The following is a 21,906-nucleotide window of genomic DNA, read 5'->3' as shown; positions in this document are numbered from 1 at the left end:
CTTAGCCAGGGCTTTAGCGCCGGAAGTTAGTGCCGGCGCTAAGTCCCCTGCGCGCGCCAAAAATTCAGTGGCGCCGCGCCCAAACGGCTGCCGGCGCTACTGAAGGGTCTTTGCGGCGGTACATCGGCGCTAACTGCCGTTTCGCGCCGCAATTCCGGCGCTGCGGCACCCGATGCGGTGCGGCAGGCTGGGGACGTGCAGGCCTCCTCCTCCCGTTAAGGAGGAGCTGCCTGCACCCGGCCGCGGCAATCAGCTTAAAAATGAGCCCGGCACCTCGGACAAGTGCCGGGCTTGCATCTGTTCCGGGGGGGGGGGGGGGGGGGGGGGGAGAAGTCCGGGGAGGGAGCTGCGGGCAGGCGGCCGGCGGGAAAGTGGCCGGCCGCCGCGGGGCCTTTAATGCGCCGGCGCAAACTGAAGTAAGGCACCTCTGCCAGAACGTTGCTTGCGGCTGCCACGGGCGAGGCGGCCGCAACTCAATTTCGGAGTTCGGGCGGGTTACCACGGCAACCGGGACGCTGCGCACACCGATGACGTCATCGGTGCCGGCGCAGCGCTACCGGTGCAACGCCGATTTAGGGCCCCAGGGAATTTTTAAACTGGCCATAACTCTGGCGCTAGTCCCTCTAGCGCCTCAAAAGCGGCGCTAAGGCTAGTGAATTTCTAGGCCTGAATGTCTTGAGGACACTGCCATACAGCAGTGCTTTCAGGATTCCATCAGGCAAAGTCTTCCAAAGGAATACCCACATGATACCGGAGAACATTGGGAACTGCTGAAAGCCACTATCCTCAACACCTCCCAGAACATACTCGGTTTCAAGTCCAGAAAACATCAGGACTGGTTTGATGAGAATGACTCAGAAATTGAACAGCTCATAGAAAGGAAAAGGAAAGCTTTCTGTGCCTGGCAAAACAACATCAGCAGTAAGGCCAAAAGAGAGGCTCATGCTAGAGTTAAGGCAGATGTCCAGCAGAGAATAAGGGAGATGAAGAACAACTGGTGGTCTCAAAAGTCCCTAGAAATACAACGTATGGCTGATACTGGGGACTCCAGAGGCTGCTTCAGTGCCACCAAGGCAGTTTTCGGACCAAGCTACCGTGGCTTAAACCCCTTACGCTCTAAGGACGGTTTAACTCTGCTCAAGGACAAGGAGGCAATTGACACAAGATGGAGGGAGCATTTTCAAGAACTGCTCAACCGACACAGTAGCGCAGATCTGGAGTCCATCAATCAATTACCGCAGAGACCAGAAAGGGAGGAAATGGGGGCCCCCCCCAAGCATTGTAGAAGTGCAGAATGCCATCAGGTCCATGAAAAACAACAAAGCTGCCGGCTCAGATGGGATTCCAGCAGAAATCCTTAAAAAAGGTGGCCCTGAGCTCCTGACACACATACATGCCTTCCTCCTAAAAATATGGCAGCAGGAAGAAATTCCACAAGATCTCAGAGACGCTTTGATTGTTACTATCTTTAAAAAGGGGGAAAAGTCGGTGTGTGGTAACTACCGAGGTATCTCCTTTCTTCCACAGGAAAAGTGCTTGCCCGTGTCCTTGCTAACAGACTTTTGCCGTTATCTGAGGAGGTGCTTCCGGAGTCGCAGTGTGGTTTCCGACCATCCAGAGTGTAAAGTCTGTGTGTTCTAGTTGTAATTAATAACACACAGGCTACAAGATTAAAGTTCAACAGGTCTTTACTGGTTGGAGGTCAGGACTATCTGAAATACATCTTACTACACAGTGCTTATATACCGGTGGTCACCACCGGTATTACGTATACAGCAGCCAGAGAAAGTAGTACGGCCTAGAAATTGGGTATAGCCCCGCCAGCTCGTTTGTGCCGTAAATTTTGCGCCCGCCGCGGAGCCAGTTGTGCCCGCCCCATATTCACTTTCAGCGCCCCAAAGCGGAACCGGGCGCTGTTCCAGGGTTTGGCCGCCCCGCTTGGGGCGCTGAAAGTGAATTTCAGCGCTCCCGGTCCCGCTGCGCCACCCGATGCGGTGCGGCAGGCTGCTGTACTGCAGGCCTCCCCCTTCTCTTAAGGGGGAGGTGCCTGCAACGGCCGGAGCCCCGATTGCAAGTGCCGGCAAAAGAGCCCGGCACAACGGAGAAGTGCCGGGCTCCACGGAAACCAGCCGGCAATGCCGCGGGGGGGGGGGTGGAGGAGGCCGGGGAAGGAGGTGCGGGCAGGCGGCTGCCGAAAAAGCGGCCGCCCCGCACCTCCACCTTAACTTGCGCCGCTAAGGCTGCAGTAAGGACCCGTTCTCCCGATGTTGTTAGCGCCCGCCACGGATGAGGCGGCCGCTACTGAAGATGGGGATCGGCGTGGTTTCGGGCGGTACCGGGGCACTGCGCACACCGATGACGTCATCGGTGCCAGCGCAGCGCTACCGGCTAACGCCGATGTTAGGGCCCACCTAATTTTGGGCGCGACGCAACTTCCGGCGCAACCCACTCTTTCGCCCCTAATTGGGCGCAAACACAAGTGAATTTCTAGGCCTACATCTCTTAAGGTGGAACAGGCTTAAGTTCTCTTAAGGTAGAACAGGTTACATACACCACAATCCTCCCTTTTTAGCTTAATAGTCATATCCCCATTTAACATTACATCATAACATATATACATATATAACTTCAGGTATAAACAGTTCAAAGGTTCAGTCTCTCAGGAGGCCTTCTGATTCGGTTTGGATAACGCCTTTCAGTGGTCTCTGATTCTTGTTGCTGAGGTGACTCTGCTTGTTGGTTCCCTATGTATTGGACGTCATCATCAGGTGCAGTCCCTGCCGAGGTAGATGCTTCAGGTTCATTAACGTCTTCCACAGTTGTCTCTGTCGCAACCATGGGTTCGACTCTTGCTCTTGATTCTACCAGTTGATCCGCATGACGCCTTATCACATTGTTACCAATATCTACTGTGTACATCAGAGGTCCTTGTCTGGCCCGAATTGTTCCGGGCTGCCATTTTTCATTTCCATAGCCCCTTGCCAACACTGGTTGACCTACTTCGAAACTTCGAGTGGACTTGTTATTAATATGCCGGAACTGTTTGTTTTCCACTTCCCTCCGCACATTTGGTTTTAACAAGTCCAACCTGGACCGCAACCTCCTGTTATAAAACATCATGGCAGGACTTTGGTTAGTCACTGTATGAGCGGCGTTTCGATACGCCATTAGGAAATTGTCCACCTTGTGCTGTAGCGGAATCTGATCATCGTTCATGGCCTTTATTGCCTTTTTGAATGTTTGGACAAATCTCTCGGCCAACCCGTTTGTCGCCGGGTGATATGGGGCAGAGGTATAATGTTTCACCCCATTCTTCTTTAAGAATTTTTGGAATTCTTCCGACACGAACTGTGGTCCGTTGTCCGAACAGATCTGTTCTGGCAATCCGTTCCTTGCGAATATTGTTCTTAACACCGCAATTGTCTTTTCTGAAGTAGTGGTATTCATCTTGATCACTTCTGGCCATTTGGAATGTGCGTCCACCGCAATTAGGAACATGGAGTCCATGAATGGACCAGCAAAGTCAATATGTACGCGTTGCCATGGGGCTGAAGGCCATTCCCATGGGTGTAGTGGTGCGATCGGAGGTGCATTTTGCACTTTTTGGCACCCAGCGCAGCTTTTCGTCAACTCCTCTATCTGTTGGTCAATACCCGGCCACCATACATAAGCCCTAGCAAGACTTTTCATCTTAACTCCCCCCAGATGACCTTCATGCAGTTCTTTTAGAACTCTTTCCCTTAACTTGGGAGGAATAATCACTCTTGTCCCGTACATCAAAGTACCATGGCAGACGGACAGCTGGTCTCGCCTTGCCGAGAATGCCGGTAACAGAGGATCACCACGTGTTGGCCATCCTTTCACTGTCACCTCGTAGACTCTGGACAGTGTCGGGTCGTTCCTGGTTTCTCTTTCAATACTTGCATTGGTGACTGGTAAACACTCGATGATGGTCGAATGAAATAACTCAACAGGGTCAACTTTCGTCGTTTCTTCTTCTTCAGGTAGTGGCAGGCGCGACAGCCCATCAGCATTGCCATGCTGCTTCGTACCTTTGAATTCTATTTGATATTGATGTGCCCCTAGGAAAAGGGACCATCTCTGGAGACGCTGTGCTGTCATCACTGAAACACCCTTCTTAGGGTTAAAAATGGATACCAACGGCTGATGGTCTGTCAGAAGTGTGAATTTTTGGCCCTGCAGGTAATGATTAAACTTCTTCACTCCCCATACAAGGCTGAGAGCCTCCCTATCGATCTGCGCATAGTTGCGCTCAGCGGAGGTCAATGATCTGGATGCAAATGCGACTGGCCTTTCCGTGCCATTTGGCAACTTGTGTGAGAGTACTGCCCCAATACCATATGGAGAAGCATCACAAGCCAACCGAATAGGCAGTGTCGGGTTGAAGTGAGCCAACACTTCCTCTGAGGTGATCAATTCTTTGCTTTTCCGAAATGCCTTCTTACAGTTTTCGCTCCATTCCCATGGTACCCCCTTCTGTAAAAGGGCGTTTAGCGGGTGCAGTACCGTGGATAGAGTTGGTAGAAATTTATGGTAATAGTTAATCAATCCTAGAAACGACCTCAACTGAGAGACATTATCCGGAGCGGGAGCCTTTACAACTGCCTCTATCTTGTCAGGAGACTTATGAAGCCCCTCCCGGTCAATGACATGACCACAGTATGAGATCCGCTTCTGGAAGAACTCGCATTTCTGCCGATTAACTCTAAGTCCATACTCTTTCAGTCTGTTGAGCACCAGTTCCAAGTTTGCGAGGTGTTCTTCATCACCATCACCTGTAATCAGAATATCGTCCAGGTAACATTGTGTGCCTGGAATTCCCTGTAATACCTGCTCCATGGCCCTCTGCCAAATTGCTGGAGCCGATGCCACTCCAAAAACCAGTCTATTGTACCGGTACAAACCTCGATGCGTGTTGATCGTGAGGTATTGGCGTGACTCTTCTTCAACCTCCATCTGCAAGTACGCCTGCGCCAGGTCTATCTTGGTGAAGTGTTTCCCTCCAGACAACGAAGCAAAAATATCCTCAATCCGCGGAAGCGGATACTGCACCGTGTGAAGCACCGGATTAACGGTGATTTTGAAATCTCCACAGATGCGAACCTTCCCTGGTTCTCCTGGCTTGTTGCTCGAAGGACGTTTCATAACGGGAACAATGGGCGTAGCCCACTCACTCCAATCTACCTTAGACAGTACACCTGAACGTTCTAGCGCTTCCAGTTCCGCTTCTACAGTAGATCGTATTGCATAGGGTACAGGTCTGGCTTAAAAAAATTTTGGTTGTGCATGTTCATCAATCTTGATGTTTGCCGTAATTCCTCTCAGTGTTCCCAGTCCCTGCTGGAACACCTCTTTAGCATCATCCAATATTCTGGACAATCGTTTAGGTTTGACATCTGTTTCCCCGGAATCTACCGTTAGTGCCTTCAAGGAGTGCCAGTCCATATTCATTTTCCTAATCCACTCCCGTCCCAGTAGTGGTGGACCTCCTTCAGGTAGCACATATAAGTCCATTACTTGGCTTTCTTCGCCCTTGTGGACCACTTCTACCTCTATCTTTCCGACGGGGTACACTCTTTGCCCTGTGTAGGTTTTCAATATAATCTCCGTATCCCGTAGGGGAATATGTTGGAATAACCTTTTGTAATCTTTCTTATTCATGACCGTCAATGCCGATCCAGTGTCCAATTCCATTTTTACTTGGACTCCTGCTATCTGAAGGGTGACCCAAATTGTCTGGAGATCTGCATCCTTACCAACGTTGTGTACTCTTAAGCTACCCAGTTCATTACTGCTAGCGTCTGAATCTGACTTCTGTTCGGTCGAACTGTTCTTTGTCACCTTGTGTACCTTTATGTATTTTCCTTGCGGTGACTTTTTGTTGCTGGTCTTCTTTCCTGACCGGCATACTTTAGCTATGTGGCCAAGCCTGCCACACGTTCTGCATTCTTGGTTTTTAAACCAACACTGGTTCTGATCGTGCGTTGTCTTTCTGCAACGATAACATTTTACAGTACTCAAACCCAATTTATTTGTACTGAGTTCCGGTGACCGTAGCTGCATTACTGCCGTGCCTCTCGCTGCGGCTTCGTGTGCTGCTGCCATAGTGACCGCTTTCTCAAGCGTCAGCTCATTCTCCTCGAGCAATCGCTTTTGTGTATCTTCTTTTAATAAACCACACACAAATTTATCTCGTAGCGCCTCTGTCAATCTCGTTCCGAATTGACAGTACTTTGCTAGCTTACGCAATTCCATTAAATATTCAGCATTGCTTTCATCCTTCAGCTGCCTTCTGCTGTAAAATTTAAATCGTTCCGCTAGCATCAGCGGCGTGGGGTTCAGGTGATTTTTCAGGACAGTAACAATCTCCTCGAACGTCTTATCCGCCGGTTCATCTGGTGATACAAGGTGTTTCAATTGCCCGTATGTCTTCGCACCCATTAAGTTTAATAATGTTAGTGCTTTCTCTGCATCTGGGATTTTATTTGCTTTACAATAATTTTGTATGCGTTCTACATGCATAGCCCAATCTTCGATGTCGCTATCAAAGGTATTAATGTTCCCATGTTTAGACATCGTTGCAATTTAATTTATTTTTATTTTTATCCAAGATGGCGGCTTCCGCGCTCTTTTCTTCGTCCTCCGCCTACAAAATGGCGGTTTTCCCGCGCTTGGCGGTCTTCACCCTTCCCCCGACGCTGTCTCCGCTTCACCGCGGCTCTCGCGCCTTCAGTTGCCCCCAGACGCTGCGCCTTTTTAGCCCGAATGCGGCCCGGCCCTTATCACCAGCCGCGATCGATGTCCCCGCGCTGCGCCTTTCGGCCCGAATGCAGCCCGGCCCTTATCTCCGGTCGCGATCGATCTCACCGCCCTTATTCCTCCGTCTTCCCTCCCCGTCTGTACAGCCAACGTGGCCGATTTTCTGGTCGCGTCGCTGCCCGGCTTACCCACTACCGAGGTAGAAAGAAGATAGCTGACAGCCGCTGATGGAGGCTTCGAGTTCAGGGTGTCTTCTGCACTCTGGTTTCTCGATGTCTGCCGCGCGACGTGTCTTCCAGCAGGGTGATGAGGGTGGAAACCTCTCTTCGACGTCCGTTCAGTGGACGAAGCCGCCGTGGATATAACTGCCGCAGGGTAAGAATCTGACTCGTCGCCACTGTAAAGTCTGTGTGTTCTAGTTGTAATTAATAACACACAGGCTACAAGATTAAAGTTCAACAGGTCTTTACTGGTTGGAGGTCAGGACTATCTGAAATACATCTTACTACACAGTGCTTATATACCGGTGGTCACCACCGGTATTACGTATACAGCAGCCAGAGAAAGTCAAATCAAATCAAATCAAATCAAATCAACTTTTATTGTCATTGTTAGTGCACAAGTGCAGTACAACGAAATGTAGGCTTGCGGCTCCCGAGAGTGTACAATTTGGATTAGGACACTTAAACATTCAACATACATTTGTACATATATATCTTAGCATAAATATGACCATAATAAAGTGCATCGGCAGATGTGCAGGCTTTAGTGTTTATTTGTGGAGTTCAGTAGGATGACAGCCCTGGGAAAGAAGCTGTTCCTAAATCTGGTCGTACGGGTGCGAATGCATCTGTAGCGTCTTCCAGATGGTAGGAGGGCGAACAGACTGTGGCTGGGGTGGAACAGGCTTAAGTTCTCTTAAGGTGGAACAGGTTACATACACCACACAGAGGAACAGCTGATATGATCTTCACAGCACGTCAATTACAGGAGAAATGCCGTGAACAAAAGCAACCACTATTCATAGCTTTCATAGACTTAACTAAAGCTTTTGACACCGTCCACCGCCAGACTTTATGGCATATCTTGTTTAAGCTTGGTTGCCCCGATAAATTCATCTTAGTTCTGAGGCTGCTACATGACAACATGTCCGCAGCAGTTCTCAGCAGCAGCGGTTCTATTTCAGAGCCCTTTACAGTTGAGACAGGAGTAAAACAGGGCTGCATCATTGCTCCAACCCTTTTTGCAGTGTTCATCTCAGTTATCCTCCATCTCATCGGCAATGATCTTCCCACCGGAATTCAAATCCTTTACTGTACTGATGGCCGACTTTTCTATCTCAACAGGCTTAAGGCCAAGAGCAAAGTCTCCATCACTACCATTATGGAGTTACAGTATGCAGATGATAACGCCATCACAGCCCTTTCCGAGCATGATCTACAAAACACCTTGACTGCTTTTTCCAGAGCCTACAAACTTCTGGGCCTCACCATGAATATAAAGAAAACCCAGGTGCTCCACCAGCCATCACCTAATCAGCTTGCAACTCCTCCCTCTATAAAGATTGATAATAACACCCTTGAAAATGTCAACACCTTTCCATATCTTGGTAGCCATTTATCCTCCAAAGCTGACATTGATTCTGAAATCCATCACCGCCTGAGTTGTGCAAGTGCAGCCTTTTCTAAACTGAGGAGGAGAGTCTTTGAAAATCATGACCTCCAAGTTCAAACTAAAATTCTTGTATACAAAGCCATCATCCTTCCCACCCTTTTATATGGAGCTGAAACCTGGACTACGTACAGTAGACATCTCAAAGCCTTAGAGCAATACCACCAACGCTCTCTACGCAAAATCTTGAGGGTCAGCTGGGAGGACAAGCGTACCAACTGGAGTATACTTGAAGAGGCCAATATCTACAGCATCACTACGCTCGTCATGCAGCATCAACTCCGATGGATTGGACATGTCATTTGCATGTCAGACTCACGTCTCCCAAAACAGGTTCTGTACTCCCAGTTGAAGGATGGACAGAGGTCTCCTGGTGGTCAAAAGAAGCGTTCAAAGTAACATCAAAGTAATCCCTAAAAAGTTCCATATCGGTATTAATAACTGGGAGGAAATCGCACTGGACAGAGACAATTGGAGAAAATGCATCCACAACGGTGCCGCACTACATGAAAAGAATCTCCAGCGTGCTGCTGAGGATAAACGCCAGCGCCGTAAGGAGAGACAACAACTTAAGAAGACCCATACTCCAGTCACTACCAATAGTCTTACATGCCCACACTGTAGTAGAGTCTGTGGATCTCGGATTGGCCTCCACAGCCACCTGAAGACCCACAAGTAGATGACTGATGAAGGACATACCATACTCGAATTCGAGTGGTCGCCGATGATGATGATGACTCTAGCTGAGGCCTAACTAGTGTTTTATACAGTTGAAGCATAACCCCCCTGCTCTTGTATTCTATGCCATGGCTAATAAAGGCAAGCATTCCGTATGCCTTCTTAACCACCTTATTTACCTGGCCTGCTACCTTCAGGGATCTGTGGACATGCACTCCAAGGTCCTTTTGTTCCTCTACACTACTCAGTGTCCTACCATTTAATGTGTACTCTCTTTCCTTGTTAGCCCTCCCCAAATGCATTACCTCACACTTCTCTGGATTGAATTCCATTTGCTACTGTTCTGCCCACCTGACCAATTTATTGATATCTTCCTGCAGTCCGCAGCTTCCTTCTTCAGTATCAACCACACAGCCGATTTTAGTATCATCTGCAAACTTCTTAATCATACCCCCTATATTCAAGTCAAGATCGTTGATATGTACCACAAAAAGCAAGGGACCTAGTACTGAGCCCTGCGGAACCTCACTGGAAACAGTCTTTGAGTCACAAAAACACCCATCAACCATTATCCTTTGCTTCCTGTCTCCGAGCCAGTTTTGAATCCAACTTGACACTTTGCCCTGGACCCCATGGAGGTTTTCCCCCTCCTACTGCCCTCGGTAGTGCCCCGGGGCCCAGGTGCGGGCCCCGGTCTCTCCCCCCCCACCGCCCCCCACCTCCCCCTCTCCTTCCCCAATACAAACCTGCACAAAACCTCTCCTTCATTGCTGCCGGCGCATTTATTGAACAATTGGTAGAAGTAATAAAGCATTACTGATTTTACCAATAGGTTGACTTATGTCTGCGACTGATCTTCCCTTTGGGTGTGAATCTAAATCCTATAGACATTGAAGTGAAATACTACATGAACAGTGGATGCTTGAGCAAGGTGCCCAAGGCCTGGTGGCACCCGTGGAACTGTAACACAACAGGGTTTAAGAGAGAACATCTGAATAAAAATCGGGAAGGAGTGTAATTCCTTTGTCGCTTTCCTTAACAATCTGTCCCTGGCGTGACACTATTCACAACCAGCTAAACTCCGTGCAAGACTAATGCCAGTAGAGGCAGCATCCAAGAAGCCTAATTGCACTTCATTCACTGCATTCTTAAGACAGAAACATATGTAGCACAAGTCAAGGATCAGCGGCAAAGATTTGTGCAGCTGAAGATCGTGTATTATCTCAAATTCACTAAGGCCAGGTCTTTGGTTCTTCCTTGTAACTCTAACCTTCCTCTTCCCCTTTTAACTTCCTCTCACTGACCTCCGACCTCTCCCACACGGCCACCTTGCCCGCTGACCGACCGGGTCAATCATGGCCGGTGTAGCCCGGCCTGGGCCTTCGCAGCTCACCGGGGCACAAGGTGGATTCTGCCTGGCAAGCTATGAGCACCTCTCCTGCACCGGAGTTGCACTCTGGTTAATGTATCGCGCTCCTTCTCTATGCACTGATCGTTTGCTGACAGTGCACATTCACATTATAACTAAAAAAACATTTACTAGCACCAGCGTTCAGTTATTTCTCACCAACACAACCGCAGTTGCAGTTTCATGCTCTCAGGTAAACAGCATTAAAGCTAGTTTCAATTCGAAGAGTCGGCCATTAGGAACCAGACACTAGACAAGCTCATCACTGTCAGCTTCACTGCCGGAAGCAAGGAGACTCCAATCGATATTCCACTGAGAAACAAGCCTCATCTACAGCACGCCTTCCAATCTCAGCACCAGCTCCGCTCTGCCCCAACTTCAATCATCACAGAAAGAACCACCTCTTACCTTGACCCCTCGTATTCTGAACTCGGCCAGGGCTCGGTTCAACTTGGACGCGGCAGTCGCGTGATCCTTGCCGTGGGCGATCACCTTGACCAGCAGCGAGTCGTAATGCGGCGAGATCAGCGCTCCCTGGAAAGCTGAGGCGGTGTCCAGGCGGATTCCCATTCCTTCTGCACTGCGAAAAACCTGGCCGGAACACCACAAGAAACAGGATTGAGTCACATCGCCGATACCACGTGGTGACAAACCCAGTGTAATATTCTCCCAACCTACGCTATCTCCAGCAGCCACAGCTGAATGCAGTTGAATTAACCAATTATCCTCTATGACTTATGTTGTGTATTTTGAATGTTGTATTTGAATTGTCCCACATAGCTTACCGTAGTTGTGATGTGCAATGCACTATGGGAAATAGAGTGCATGGAGTTGAAAAGATTCACTGGAAAGTGATGGCTGTTAACTGAACTCTGTCTCCTGCGTACTCTTTTAATTGTTATATACAAGCAAGGTTATTAAATTCTTGAGATTTAACAAAAGTGGCGACGAGGGCGTCTGAACTTACGTGTCTCTGCTGTGCGGAAGATAGTCGGGTTTTACGTGTTTAAAACTGTTATTTTTGCCGTGGACAGTTAATTAAAGTGAGGCTGGCTCGAGGATAAAGGAGCTTGCAATGGCAGGAAGATGAGACGGCGTATAAGGTACTAACGACTTGAGGAAGGGGAGGAAAAGCAGTGAGTAAATCGGGAAGGACATTTATTCAACTGTGAAACGATCTGTGAATTGAAGCACTAAATAACTGATAGTGATTTTAGTTGAGTTCAACATTGGAAGGATCCTTAGTGAATGATAATTAGGAGCCTGAGAGAAGGAAAATGGCTGGAATTATTGGTAACATTGGACCGTTTGATGAGAATGTCGAACAATGGAGCTCATACACAGAACGATTTGAATACTTCACACAAGCAAATGACATTGGAGGGAACAAAGTAGTACCTACATTGTTAAGTGTGATGGGACCAAAGACTTTCAATCTTTTGCGTACTTTAGTGCATCTGGATAAACCAGGGACTAAACAATATAGCGAAATTGTAGAGATACTAAAAGGGCATTTTTCACCCAAACCCCTAGTCATAGCTGAGAGGTTTAGGTTCCACAGGTGTAACCAGGAAGAAGGAGAAACAGTGACCATGTTTGTAGCAGCACTAAAAAGACTATCAGAGCACTGTGAGTTTAATGATGTGCTAAATGATACTATAAGAGACAGGCTAGTGTGTGGTATGAGAACTGAAGCCATACAGAAGAGACTATTAACGGAGAGTAATCTGACTCTACAAAAGGCCATTGAAATCAGTATTTCCATGGAATTGGCAGCTAAGGAAGCTCAACAGTTGGGTGCAACAGAAAAAGTGCACAAAGTAAGAACAGAGAGCCAAGGGCCATGCTTCCATTGTGGCAAAATGGGGCATCTTGCGTCTGCATGCTGGTGTGTGGACATGGATTGCCACAGCTGTGGTAAAAAGGGACATATTCAGCGCGCATGCAGAAATAAAAAGGACACAGAGAAAACGTCAAAGACGGAAGGAAAAAAAAACATTCAGACAAAAGATAAAGAAGCATGTCCGCTCTGTAGAACAAGACAAAACAGAGGCAAGTGACACGTCAGAGGAGGAACTATCACTGAACGTGCTGACTGTAGCTGGGGATTCGCATGGCTATTGGGTCTCACCCTTGCTAGAGGGGCAGCCTGTGCGAATGCAGATCGATACCGGGGCAGCAGTATCTCTTATGTCAGAGACAGTCTACAAAAAGACATTAAAGCACTTCAGCCAGCTAACATAGCGTTAAAGACATATACCGGCGAAAGAGTAACCGTGAGAGGTATTACTGAGGTCACAGTTCAGTTGAATGGACAAACTAGGAAGTTAGAGTCACAGAGTTATACAGCACAGAAAGAGGCCCTTCGGCCCATCGCGTCCGCGCCAGCCATCAAGCCCTGTCTAATCTAATCCCATTTTCCATCACTTGGTCCGTAGCCTTGTATGCAATGACATTTCAAGTGCTCATCCAAATGCTTCTTGAATGTTGTGAGGGTTCCTGCCTCTACCACCCTTTCAGGCAGTGAGTTCCAGATTCCAACCACCCTCTGGGTGAAAAAGTTTTTCCTCAAATCCCCTCTAAACCTCCTGCCCCTTACCTTGAATCTATGCCCCCTTGTTATTGACCCCTCTACTAAGGGGAAAAGTTCCTTTCTATCCACCCTATCTATGCCCCTCATAATTTTGTACACCTCAATCATGTCCCCCCTCAGCCTTCTCTGCTCCAAGGAAAACAACCCCAGCCTGTCCAGTCTTTCTTCATAGCTGAAGCGTTCCAGCCCAGGTAACATCCTGGTGAATCTCCTCTGCACCCTCTCCAAAGCAATCACATCCTTCCTATAGTGAGGCGACCAGAACTGCACACAGTACTCCAGCTGTGGCCTTACCAGCGTTTTGTACAGCTCCATCATAACCTCCCTGCTCTTATATTCTATGCCTCGGCTAATGAAGGCAAGTATCCCATATGCCTTTTTAACCACCTTATCCACCTGTTCTGCTGCCTTCAGGGATCTATGTACATGTACACCAAGGTCCCTCTGATCCTCTGTCTTTCCTAGGGTCTTTCCATTCATTGTGTATTCCCTTGCCTTGTTAGTCCCTCCAAAATGCATCACCTCACACTTTTCAGGGTTAAATTCCATTTGCCACTGTTCCGCCCATCTGACCAACGCATCTATATCGTCCTGTAGCCTGAGGCTTTCCGCCTCCCTATTTACCACCCCACCAATTTTCGTGTCATCTGCGAACTTACTGATCATACCTTTTACATTCACATCCAAATCATTAATGTAGACCACAAACAGCAAGGGACCCAGCACCGATCCCTGCGGTACCCCACTGGACACAGGCTTCCAGTCACAAAAACAACCTTCCACCATCACCCTCTGCCTTCTGCCACTAAGCCAGTTTTGGATTCAATGTGCCAAGGCACCCTGGATCCCATGGGCTCTTACCTTCCTGACCAGTCGCCTATGCAGGACTTTATCAAAAGCCTTACTGAAATCCATGTAAACCACATCCACTGCACTACCCTCATCCACACACCTAGTCACCCCCTCGAAAAATTCAATCAAATTGGTCAGACATGATCTTCCCTTGACAAAGCCATGCTGGCTATCCCTAATTAACATAGAAACATAGAAGATAGGAGCAGGAGTAGGCCATTCGGCCCTTTGAGCCTGCTCCGCCATTCAACGAGATCATGGCTGATCATCCAAACCCTAGCACCCGGTCCCTAATCCCTGCCTCTCCAAGTGGAGACCAATTCTGTCCCTCAGAATTTTTTCCAATAATTTCCCTACCACTGATGTTAGGCTCACTGGCCTGTAATTCCCTGGTTTATCCCTACTACCCTTCTTGAATAATGGTACTACGTTAGCTGTTCTCCAGTCCTCTGGCACATCCCCTGTGGCCAGAGACGTTCTGAAAATTTGTGTCAGAGCCCCTGCAATCTCCTCCTTTGCTTCACATAGTAGCCTGGGATACATCTTGTCCGGGCCTGGGGATTTATCCACTTTTAGGCCTGCTAAAACCGCTAGTACCTCCTCCCTCTCGATGCTAATATGTTCAAGTATATCACAGTCCCCCTGCCCGATTTCTATGTCCACATCGTCCTTCTCCATAGTGAACACAGATGCAAAAAATTCATTTAAAACCCCACCTACATCTTCTGGCTCTACACACAGTTTGCCACTTTGGTCCCTAATGGGCCCTACTCTTTCCCTAGTTATCCTCTTGCCCTTAATATACTTATAAAACACCTTAGGATTTTCCTTTATTTTGCTCGCCAGTGTTATTTCATGGCCCCTCCTCGCTCTCCTAATTTCTTTTTTAAGTATCCCCCTGCACTTTTTATACTCCTCTAGGGCTTCCTCTGTCTTTAGTCCTTTGTATCTGCCAAAAGCCCCCCTTTTTTTCCTAATCCATTCTCGTATATCCCTTGACATCCAAGGTTCCCTGGGCTTGTTGGTCCCACCCTTGAGCTTTACGGGAACATGTTGCCATTGTACTCTCTCAATTTCCTTTCTGAAAGACTCCCATTGCTCCGATGTGGATTTTCCTTCAAGTAGCTGATCCCAGTCCACATTGGCCAGATCCTGCCTTATCATATTAAAATCGGCCTTCCCCCAATTTAGAACCTTTATTTCCGGTCCATCCTTGTCCTTTTCCATGACTACCTTAAATCTCACCGAATTATGGTCACTGTCACCAAAGTGCTCACCAGTAACACTTCTACCACTTGCCCGGCCACATTCCCTAGAATTAGGTCCAGTACCGCCCCCTCTCTTGTAGGACTTTCTACATGCTGGCTCAAAAAGCTCTCCTGGATGCACTTTAAGAATTCTGCACCCTCTAAGCCTTTCACACTCTGACTATCCCAGTTAATATTGGGGAAGTTGAAATCCCCTACTATAATTACCCTATTATTTGCACACTTCTCTGAGATTTGCCTACATATCACAGAAATCACAGAAATCACAGAAACCCCACAGTGCAGATAGAGGCCATTTCGGCCCATCGAGCCTGCACCGACACATATCCCACCCAATCCCCGTAACCCCTACACCAACACATATCCCACCCTATCCCTGTAACCCCATGTATTTAATCCCCCTAACACTAAGGGTCAATTTATCATAGCCAATCAACCTAACCCGCACATCTTTGGACTGTGGGAGGAAACCGGAGCACCCGGAGAAAACAAAATCTCCCCCTGGCTGTTTGGGGGCCTATAGTACACTCCCAGCAAAGTGCTAGCCCCCTTTTTGTTTTTAAGTTCAACCCATATGGCCTCATTAGAGGAACCTGTTAATATATCATCCCTCCTTACAGCAGTAATTGTCACCTTAATTAATATTGCGACACCCCCTCCTCTTTTACCCCCCCCCTCTGTCTCGCCTGAAGATTCTATACCCCAGAATATTGAGCTACCAGTCTTGCCCCTCCCTCAACCATGTCTCCGTGATAGCAACAATATCATACTCCCATGTGTTCATCAACAACTTCAGTTCATCCACCTTATTCGTAAGACTCCTTGCATTAAAATAAATGCCATTTAGCCTTGCCCTACTCCCCTGTGCCGTTACATATTTGCTCTGCCTTCCAGTCTGACTTATATTTTCCTCTATATTTGGCCACTCTACGTAGTTAAAGGAGACTACCCCTCCCTGCTGGGACATTCGTGGATGGAGAGAGTAAAATTAGACTGGTCATCAGTCTACATGATGTCACACAATGATCCAGGCTTACCCGCCATCTTAAAGAAACATGCAGAAGTCTTTAATGGAGAACTGGGTAGCATGAAAGATATTACTGTGAAGCTTCGTATTAAGCAGGATAGCAAACCCAAGTTCATGAAGGCACGACCCGTACCTTATGCCATCAGACCAAAAGTCGAGGCTGACTTAGAAGCCCTAGTTGAAAGCGGAGTACTAGAACCAGTCAGCGTGAGTGAATGGGCAACGCCCATCGTGCCAGTGCTCAAGAAAGGGGGTGGAGTTAGGATATGTGGAGATTTTAAAGTAACTGTTAACCCTGTATTGTCAGTGGAGCAATATCCGCTCCCCCATATTGATGATTTGTTTGTGGGACTTGCTGGGGGCCAGAAGTTTAGCACAATCAACCTCTGTCAAGCCTACCTGCAAATGCATGTGGATGAACAGTCACGAGAAATGCTGACTATTGTGACGCACAAGGGCCTATTTAGGGATCGTCGGCTTCCTTTCGGAATTACATCAGCTCCAGCGCTTTTCCAACGTGCTATGGACCAGATCCTTAGTGGATTGCCTGGAGTCCAGTGCTACTTAGATGATATCTTAGTTACTGGGTGTGATGACCAAGACCATCTGCGTAATTTGGACGCAACGCTACAGAGACTGAGGGATTACGGACTCAGAGTTCGCAGGGATAAATGCGATTTTTTTCAGGCATCAGTTGAGTACCTCGGTCATGTGATCGATGCCACAGGCCTTCACAAGGCACCGTCCGAGACCAAGGCAATCGTGGATGCCCCAGCACCTGAAAATATCAGCCAGCTGCGTTCTTTTCTAGGGTTACTGAACTACTATGGGCGGTTCATACCGAACCTAGCTTCGATGCTGAGGCCGCTGCGTTGGTTGCTATGTAAAGACAAGAAGTGGGAATGGACTAACAAGTGCCAGGAGGCGTTCATGACAGCAAAGGACACGCTCCTGAAGTCAGAGGCTTTGACGCATTTTAACCCTTCACTACCAATACAGTTAACTTGCGATGCATCGTCATATGGTGTGGGAGCGGTCGTTTCTCATATCATGCCAAATGGAGAAGAGAAGCCGATAGCATTCGCATCTAGGACTTTGAACAGAGCTGAAACTAACTACGCCCAAATAGAACGAGAAGCACTGAGCATCGTTTTTGGCATTCGCAAGTTTCACCAATATTTGTACGGGAGACAGTTCACCCTACTAACAGATCACCGCCCTCTTATGACCATCTTCGGGCCACATACAGGGATTCCGTCACTTACTGCGAGCAGAATGCAAAGGTGGGCGCTGCTGTTGTCTGCACACACATTTGACATTAGATATCGTAAGTCTGACCTGCACGGCAACGCCGACGGTCTTTCCAGGTTGCCGCTGCCTGTCACCAAGCCTATGACGCGTAGCACGGACATCTGGTATTTTAGGCAGGTGGAGAACGCGCCTGTTACTTCGACACAGGTCCGACGAAACACCAGAAATGACCTAGTGTTGTCTGCAGTGTTGGACATTATCGTCAGGGGCAAGCTTGACAGCGATGACCCAAACCTGAAACCATGGCCTATAAATTCGGTGACGCCCCGCCAGCACGTTTGCGCCGGAAATTTAGCGCCCGCCGCCGAGCCAGTTGTGCCCGCCCCAAATTCACTTTCAGCGCCCCAAAGCGGAAGCGGGCGCTGGTACAGGGTGTGCCCGCCCCGCTTGGGGCGCTGAAAGTGAATTTCAGCGCTGCCGGTCCCGCTGCGCCACCCGATGCGGAGCGGCAGGCTGCTGTACTGCAGGCCTCCCCCTTCTCTTAAGGGGGAGGTGCCTGCAACGGCCGGAGCCCCGTTGAAAGTGCCGGCAAAAGAGCCCGGCACAACGGCGAAGTGCCGGGCTCCACGGAAACCAGCCGGCAATGCCGCGGGGGGGGGGGGGGGGGGGGAGGAGGCCGGGGAAGGAGGTGCGGGCAGGCGGCCGCCGAAAAAGCGGCCGGCCGCACCTCCGCTTTAAATAGCGCCTCTAAGGCTGCAGCACGGCCAGGTTTTCAAAACGTTGTTAGCGGCCGCCAGGGAAGAGGCGGCCGCTACTGAAGATGGGGATCGGCGTGGTTTCGGGCGGTACCGGGGCGCTGCGCACACCGATGACGTCATCGGTGCCGGCGCAGCACTACCGGCTTACGCCGATTTAAAGGCCCACCTAATTTCAGCGGCGACGCAACTTCCAGCGCAACCCACTCTTGTGCCCCTAAATGGGCGCAAACCCAAGGGAATTTCTAGGCCCATATCTCTTAAGGAGAAACGAACTGTCGGTGCAGTCTGGATGTTTGCTGTGGGGGAGGAGAGTGGTTATTCCACCATCGCTACGGAAACCAGTGTTACAGCAACTACACTCCGGACACTGCGGAATGGTTCGTATGAAAGAAATAGCGAGGAGCTACTTCTGGTGGCCGGGTATGGATGGACAGATTGAGGACAAAGCTAAAACCTGTTCCTCATGTCAGAGAGTTCGTAATGTGCCACAGCTTGCACCTCTTCACCCCTGGGACTTTCCGGAGGAAGCATGGCACCGCATTCATGTAGACTTTGCAGGTCCATTCGAGGAGAGAATGTTCCTGGTGGCTGTTGACGTGCACAGTAAGTGGCCAGAGGTTGTTATAATGAGGTCCACCACCGCTGAGAAGACCATCGAGAAGTTAGGTGAGGTGTTCAGCCGATTTGGATCTCCGATGCAACTTGTCTCAGACAACGGTCCACAGTGGGTGTCACAAGAAATGGCTACATTCCTGCAGGTGAATGGCGTACAACATATCAGGGCTGCACCATACCACCCTGCGATCAATGGTCTAGCTGAGAGGTTTGTTCAGACCATGAAACACTCTCTAAAGGCATCGCAAGGCCAGGGAACGCTTCATCAGCGCCTGAATAGTTTCCTGTTGAGTTACAGGAACACACCACATGCGACCACAAAAGCATCACCTGCCACTCTACTGCTCAAAAGAGAGCTATGAACCAACTTCGACCTGCGAAACCGCCAAAGGTGAAAGACGTGGTACAGTATCAGCAGGACAAGCAGATCAAGCGACGTGAACAACGCTCCAAAGACAGAGTCTTCAGTCCAGGTGAACATGTGTTGGCACGGAACTACAGTGGTGGATCTAAGTGGGTTCCTGCTACTGTCATTGCACAGACTGGTCCAGTATCCTACACTGTGCAGACACCCGAGGACATTGTCTGGAAGAGACACACCGATCAGCTTCTACGAAGTGCAGCAACACCCACTGAACCACCAACAGCAGTTTATCTGCCATTGGGTGACGCTGTGGGTCAGTCACCTTCTGCACCGAGAGGCTCACCTTCTGAGGAAGCAGCCGCTTCAGCCCCTATCTCATCAGCAAGGGAGACCTGTATACAGGCACCTCAGCCGCCTACATCTGTGTTGACGTCACCTGTGAGAGACAATGAACTGGAGAGCCAGGTTGACTGTCGGTATCCTACCAGAGAGCGGCGGGCCTCTATATGTTTGAATTTAATAGTTCAGAGGCTTACCCTTTATCTGGGGCAGAATAATCCCCATGGGTATAGCCATGGTTGGAGGAAGTCTACCCTCACTCCCAGGTTATTGTGTTTTAAAAATTTTGTGGTTCTATTGGGACATCTAATGTAAGAGGGGAGATGTTGTGTATTTTGAATGTTGTATTTGAATTGTCCCACATAGCTTACCGTAGTTGTGATGTGCAATGCATTATGGGAAATAGAATGCATGGAGTTGAGAAGATTCTCTGGAAAGTGAAGGCTGTTAACTGAGCTCTGTCTCCTGCGTACTCTTTTAATTGTTATACAAGCAAAGTTATTAAACGCTTGAGATTTAACAACTTACTTTAAGAATTTTTAAAAAATTCCTTTTATGGGATGAGGACGTCGCTGGCAAGGCCAGCATTTATTGCCCATCCCTAGTTGCCCTTGAGAAGGTGGTGGTGAGCCGTCTTCTTGAACCGCTGCAGTCCATGTGGTGATGGTACTCCCACAGAGCTGTTAGGGAGGGAGTTCCAGGATTTTGACCCAGCGATGATGATCGGCGATATACTTCTAAGTCAGGATGGTGTGGTGTGTGACTTGGAGGGGAACTTGGAGGTGGAGGTGTTCCCATGTGCTTGCTGCCCTTGTCCTTCTAGGCGGAAGAGTTCGCGGGTTTGGGAGGTGCTGCCGAAGAAGCCTTGGCGAGTTGCTGCAGTGCATCTTGTAGATGGTACACACTGCAGCCACGGTGCGCCGGTGGTGAAGGGAGGGAATGTTTAAGGTGGCGGATGGGGTACCAATTAAGCGGGCTGCTTTGTCCTGGATGGTGTCGAGCCTCTTGAGTGTTGTTGGAGCTGCACTCATCCAGGCAAGTGGAGAGTATTCCATCACACTCCTGACTTGTGCCTTGTAGATGGTGGAAAGGCTTTGGGGAGTCGGGAGGTGAGACACTCGCTGCAGAATACCCAGCCTCTGACCTGCTCTTGTTGCCATGGTATTTATGTCACCAGCAATGCTCCTCTGACCCCGCTGTGGGGGCAATTTTAACCAAACTCGTCAGGTAGGACGCCCATGGGATTCGAGGAAACGCTGGCTTTACTCCCCACCCAATATAACCCTTCGTTGACTTCTCTGAAAACTAAATGGGGCAGGGGGTAAAATCGACATCACACCCAATCCCATCAGACTCCCACTGGCCAGCTTAGGTTAAAACTGCCCCCACAATTTCGAGGAAAATAACAAATGACAAGATAGAAGCACAGAACACTCAGAGTACAGGCTTCAGTTAATGAAGGAACCTTCTCATGGAATGATACAGCACAGAAGGAGGCCGTTCGGCCCACCGTGCCTGGGCCGGCTCTTTGAAAGAACTGTACAATTAGTCCCACTCCCCCCTGCTCTTTCCCCGTAGCCCTGCAAATTTCTCCCCTTCAAGTATTTATCCAATTCCCCTTTTGAAAGTTACGATTGAATCTGCTTCCACCGCCCTTTCAGGCAGCGCGTTCCAGATCACAACTCGCTGTGTAAAAAAAAAAAAAAATTCTCCTCATCTCCCCCTCTGGTTCTTTTGCCGATTATCTTAAGTCTCAAACCTTTGCATAGAGTATTAGGTCATGATGGTGCCCACCTGCTCCCTCCCAACCTAAAATGAAGAGGAATGGTCCTGCATCGACCACCAACACTCGGAATGTGCACATTCCTTCTGCTCCCAAGAACCAGGTTTAGTTTTATTTATTCCCCATGTTGTTTTGTTTCTCTGGGTATCTTTATTCAGGGACTCGACCGGGATGATCATTGTAAAACAGGGAAATATTTTCCGACGAGTGATCCCAAATGAAATGGGATCCCAACTGACCATTTTCTAAAGTCACGGTTACAAGTCTGCCTCAACTCTTGGGTAAATGGCGCCGAGAACTCCTGTAAGAGCTCCCTCTTATGTTCAGGAGTGTACCCTGCATGAAATTAGACAATAGCGTAACAATCGCACCCCTTGTGATCAGAATCGGATATTGTGACCCCCATATTGGCAGGGGTGGGTTGTCCGAGCGGGGGAGGGTGGAGTTTTGGAGTTTTATCTCCACGGCGTGTGTCCGTTTTTGACATGCTTGGCCCCTGGTCGTGCGGGGAGGACCACG

The 21,906-nt window shown here is 48.9% G+C and overlaps 1 protein-coding gene across 1 annotated transcript in view; it reads right to left on the bottom strand.

Annotated features, from left to right (window-relative positions):
- Positions 1–21,906, bottom strand: part of LOC147092802 (pyruvate carboxylase, mitochondrial-like) — a gene marked incomplete at its 5' end in the record, with an annotated part of 1,160,114 nt that overhangs the window by 889,538 nt on the left and 248,670 nt on the right. Inside the window, one exon of the mRNA XM_085976052.1 lies at positions 10,946–11,128. Coding sequence (XP_085832178.1) covers positions 10,946–11,128 — 183 coding nt within the window. The remainder of the gene's footprint in view (positions 1–10,945; positions 11,129–21,906) is intronic.

Source organism: Somniosus microcephalus, unplaced genomic scaffold (assembly GCF_052327205.1).
Source record: "Somniosus microcephalus isolate GS21.2 unplaced genomic scaffold, FLI_Smic_1.0 unresolved_chr2, whole genome shotgun sequence".
Lineage (NCBI taxonomy): Eukaryota > Metazoa > Chordata > Chondrichthyes > Squaliformes > Somniosidae > Somniosus > Somniosus microcephalus.
This window is presented reverse-complemented; position numbering and strand designations above follow the sequence as displayed.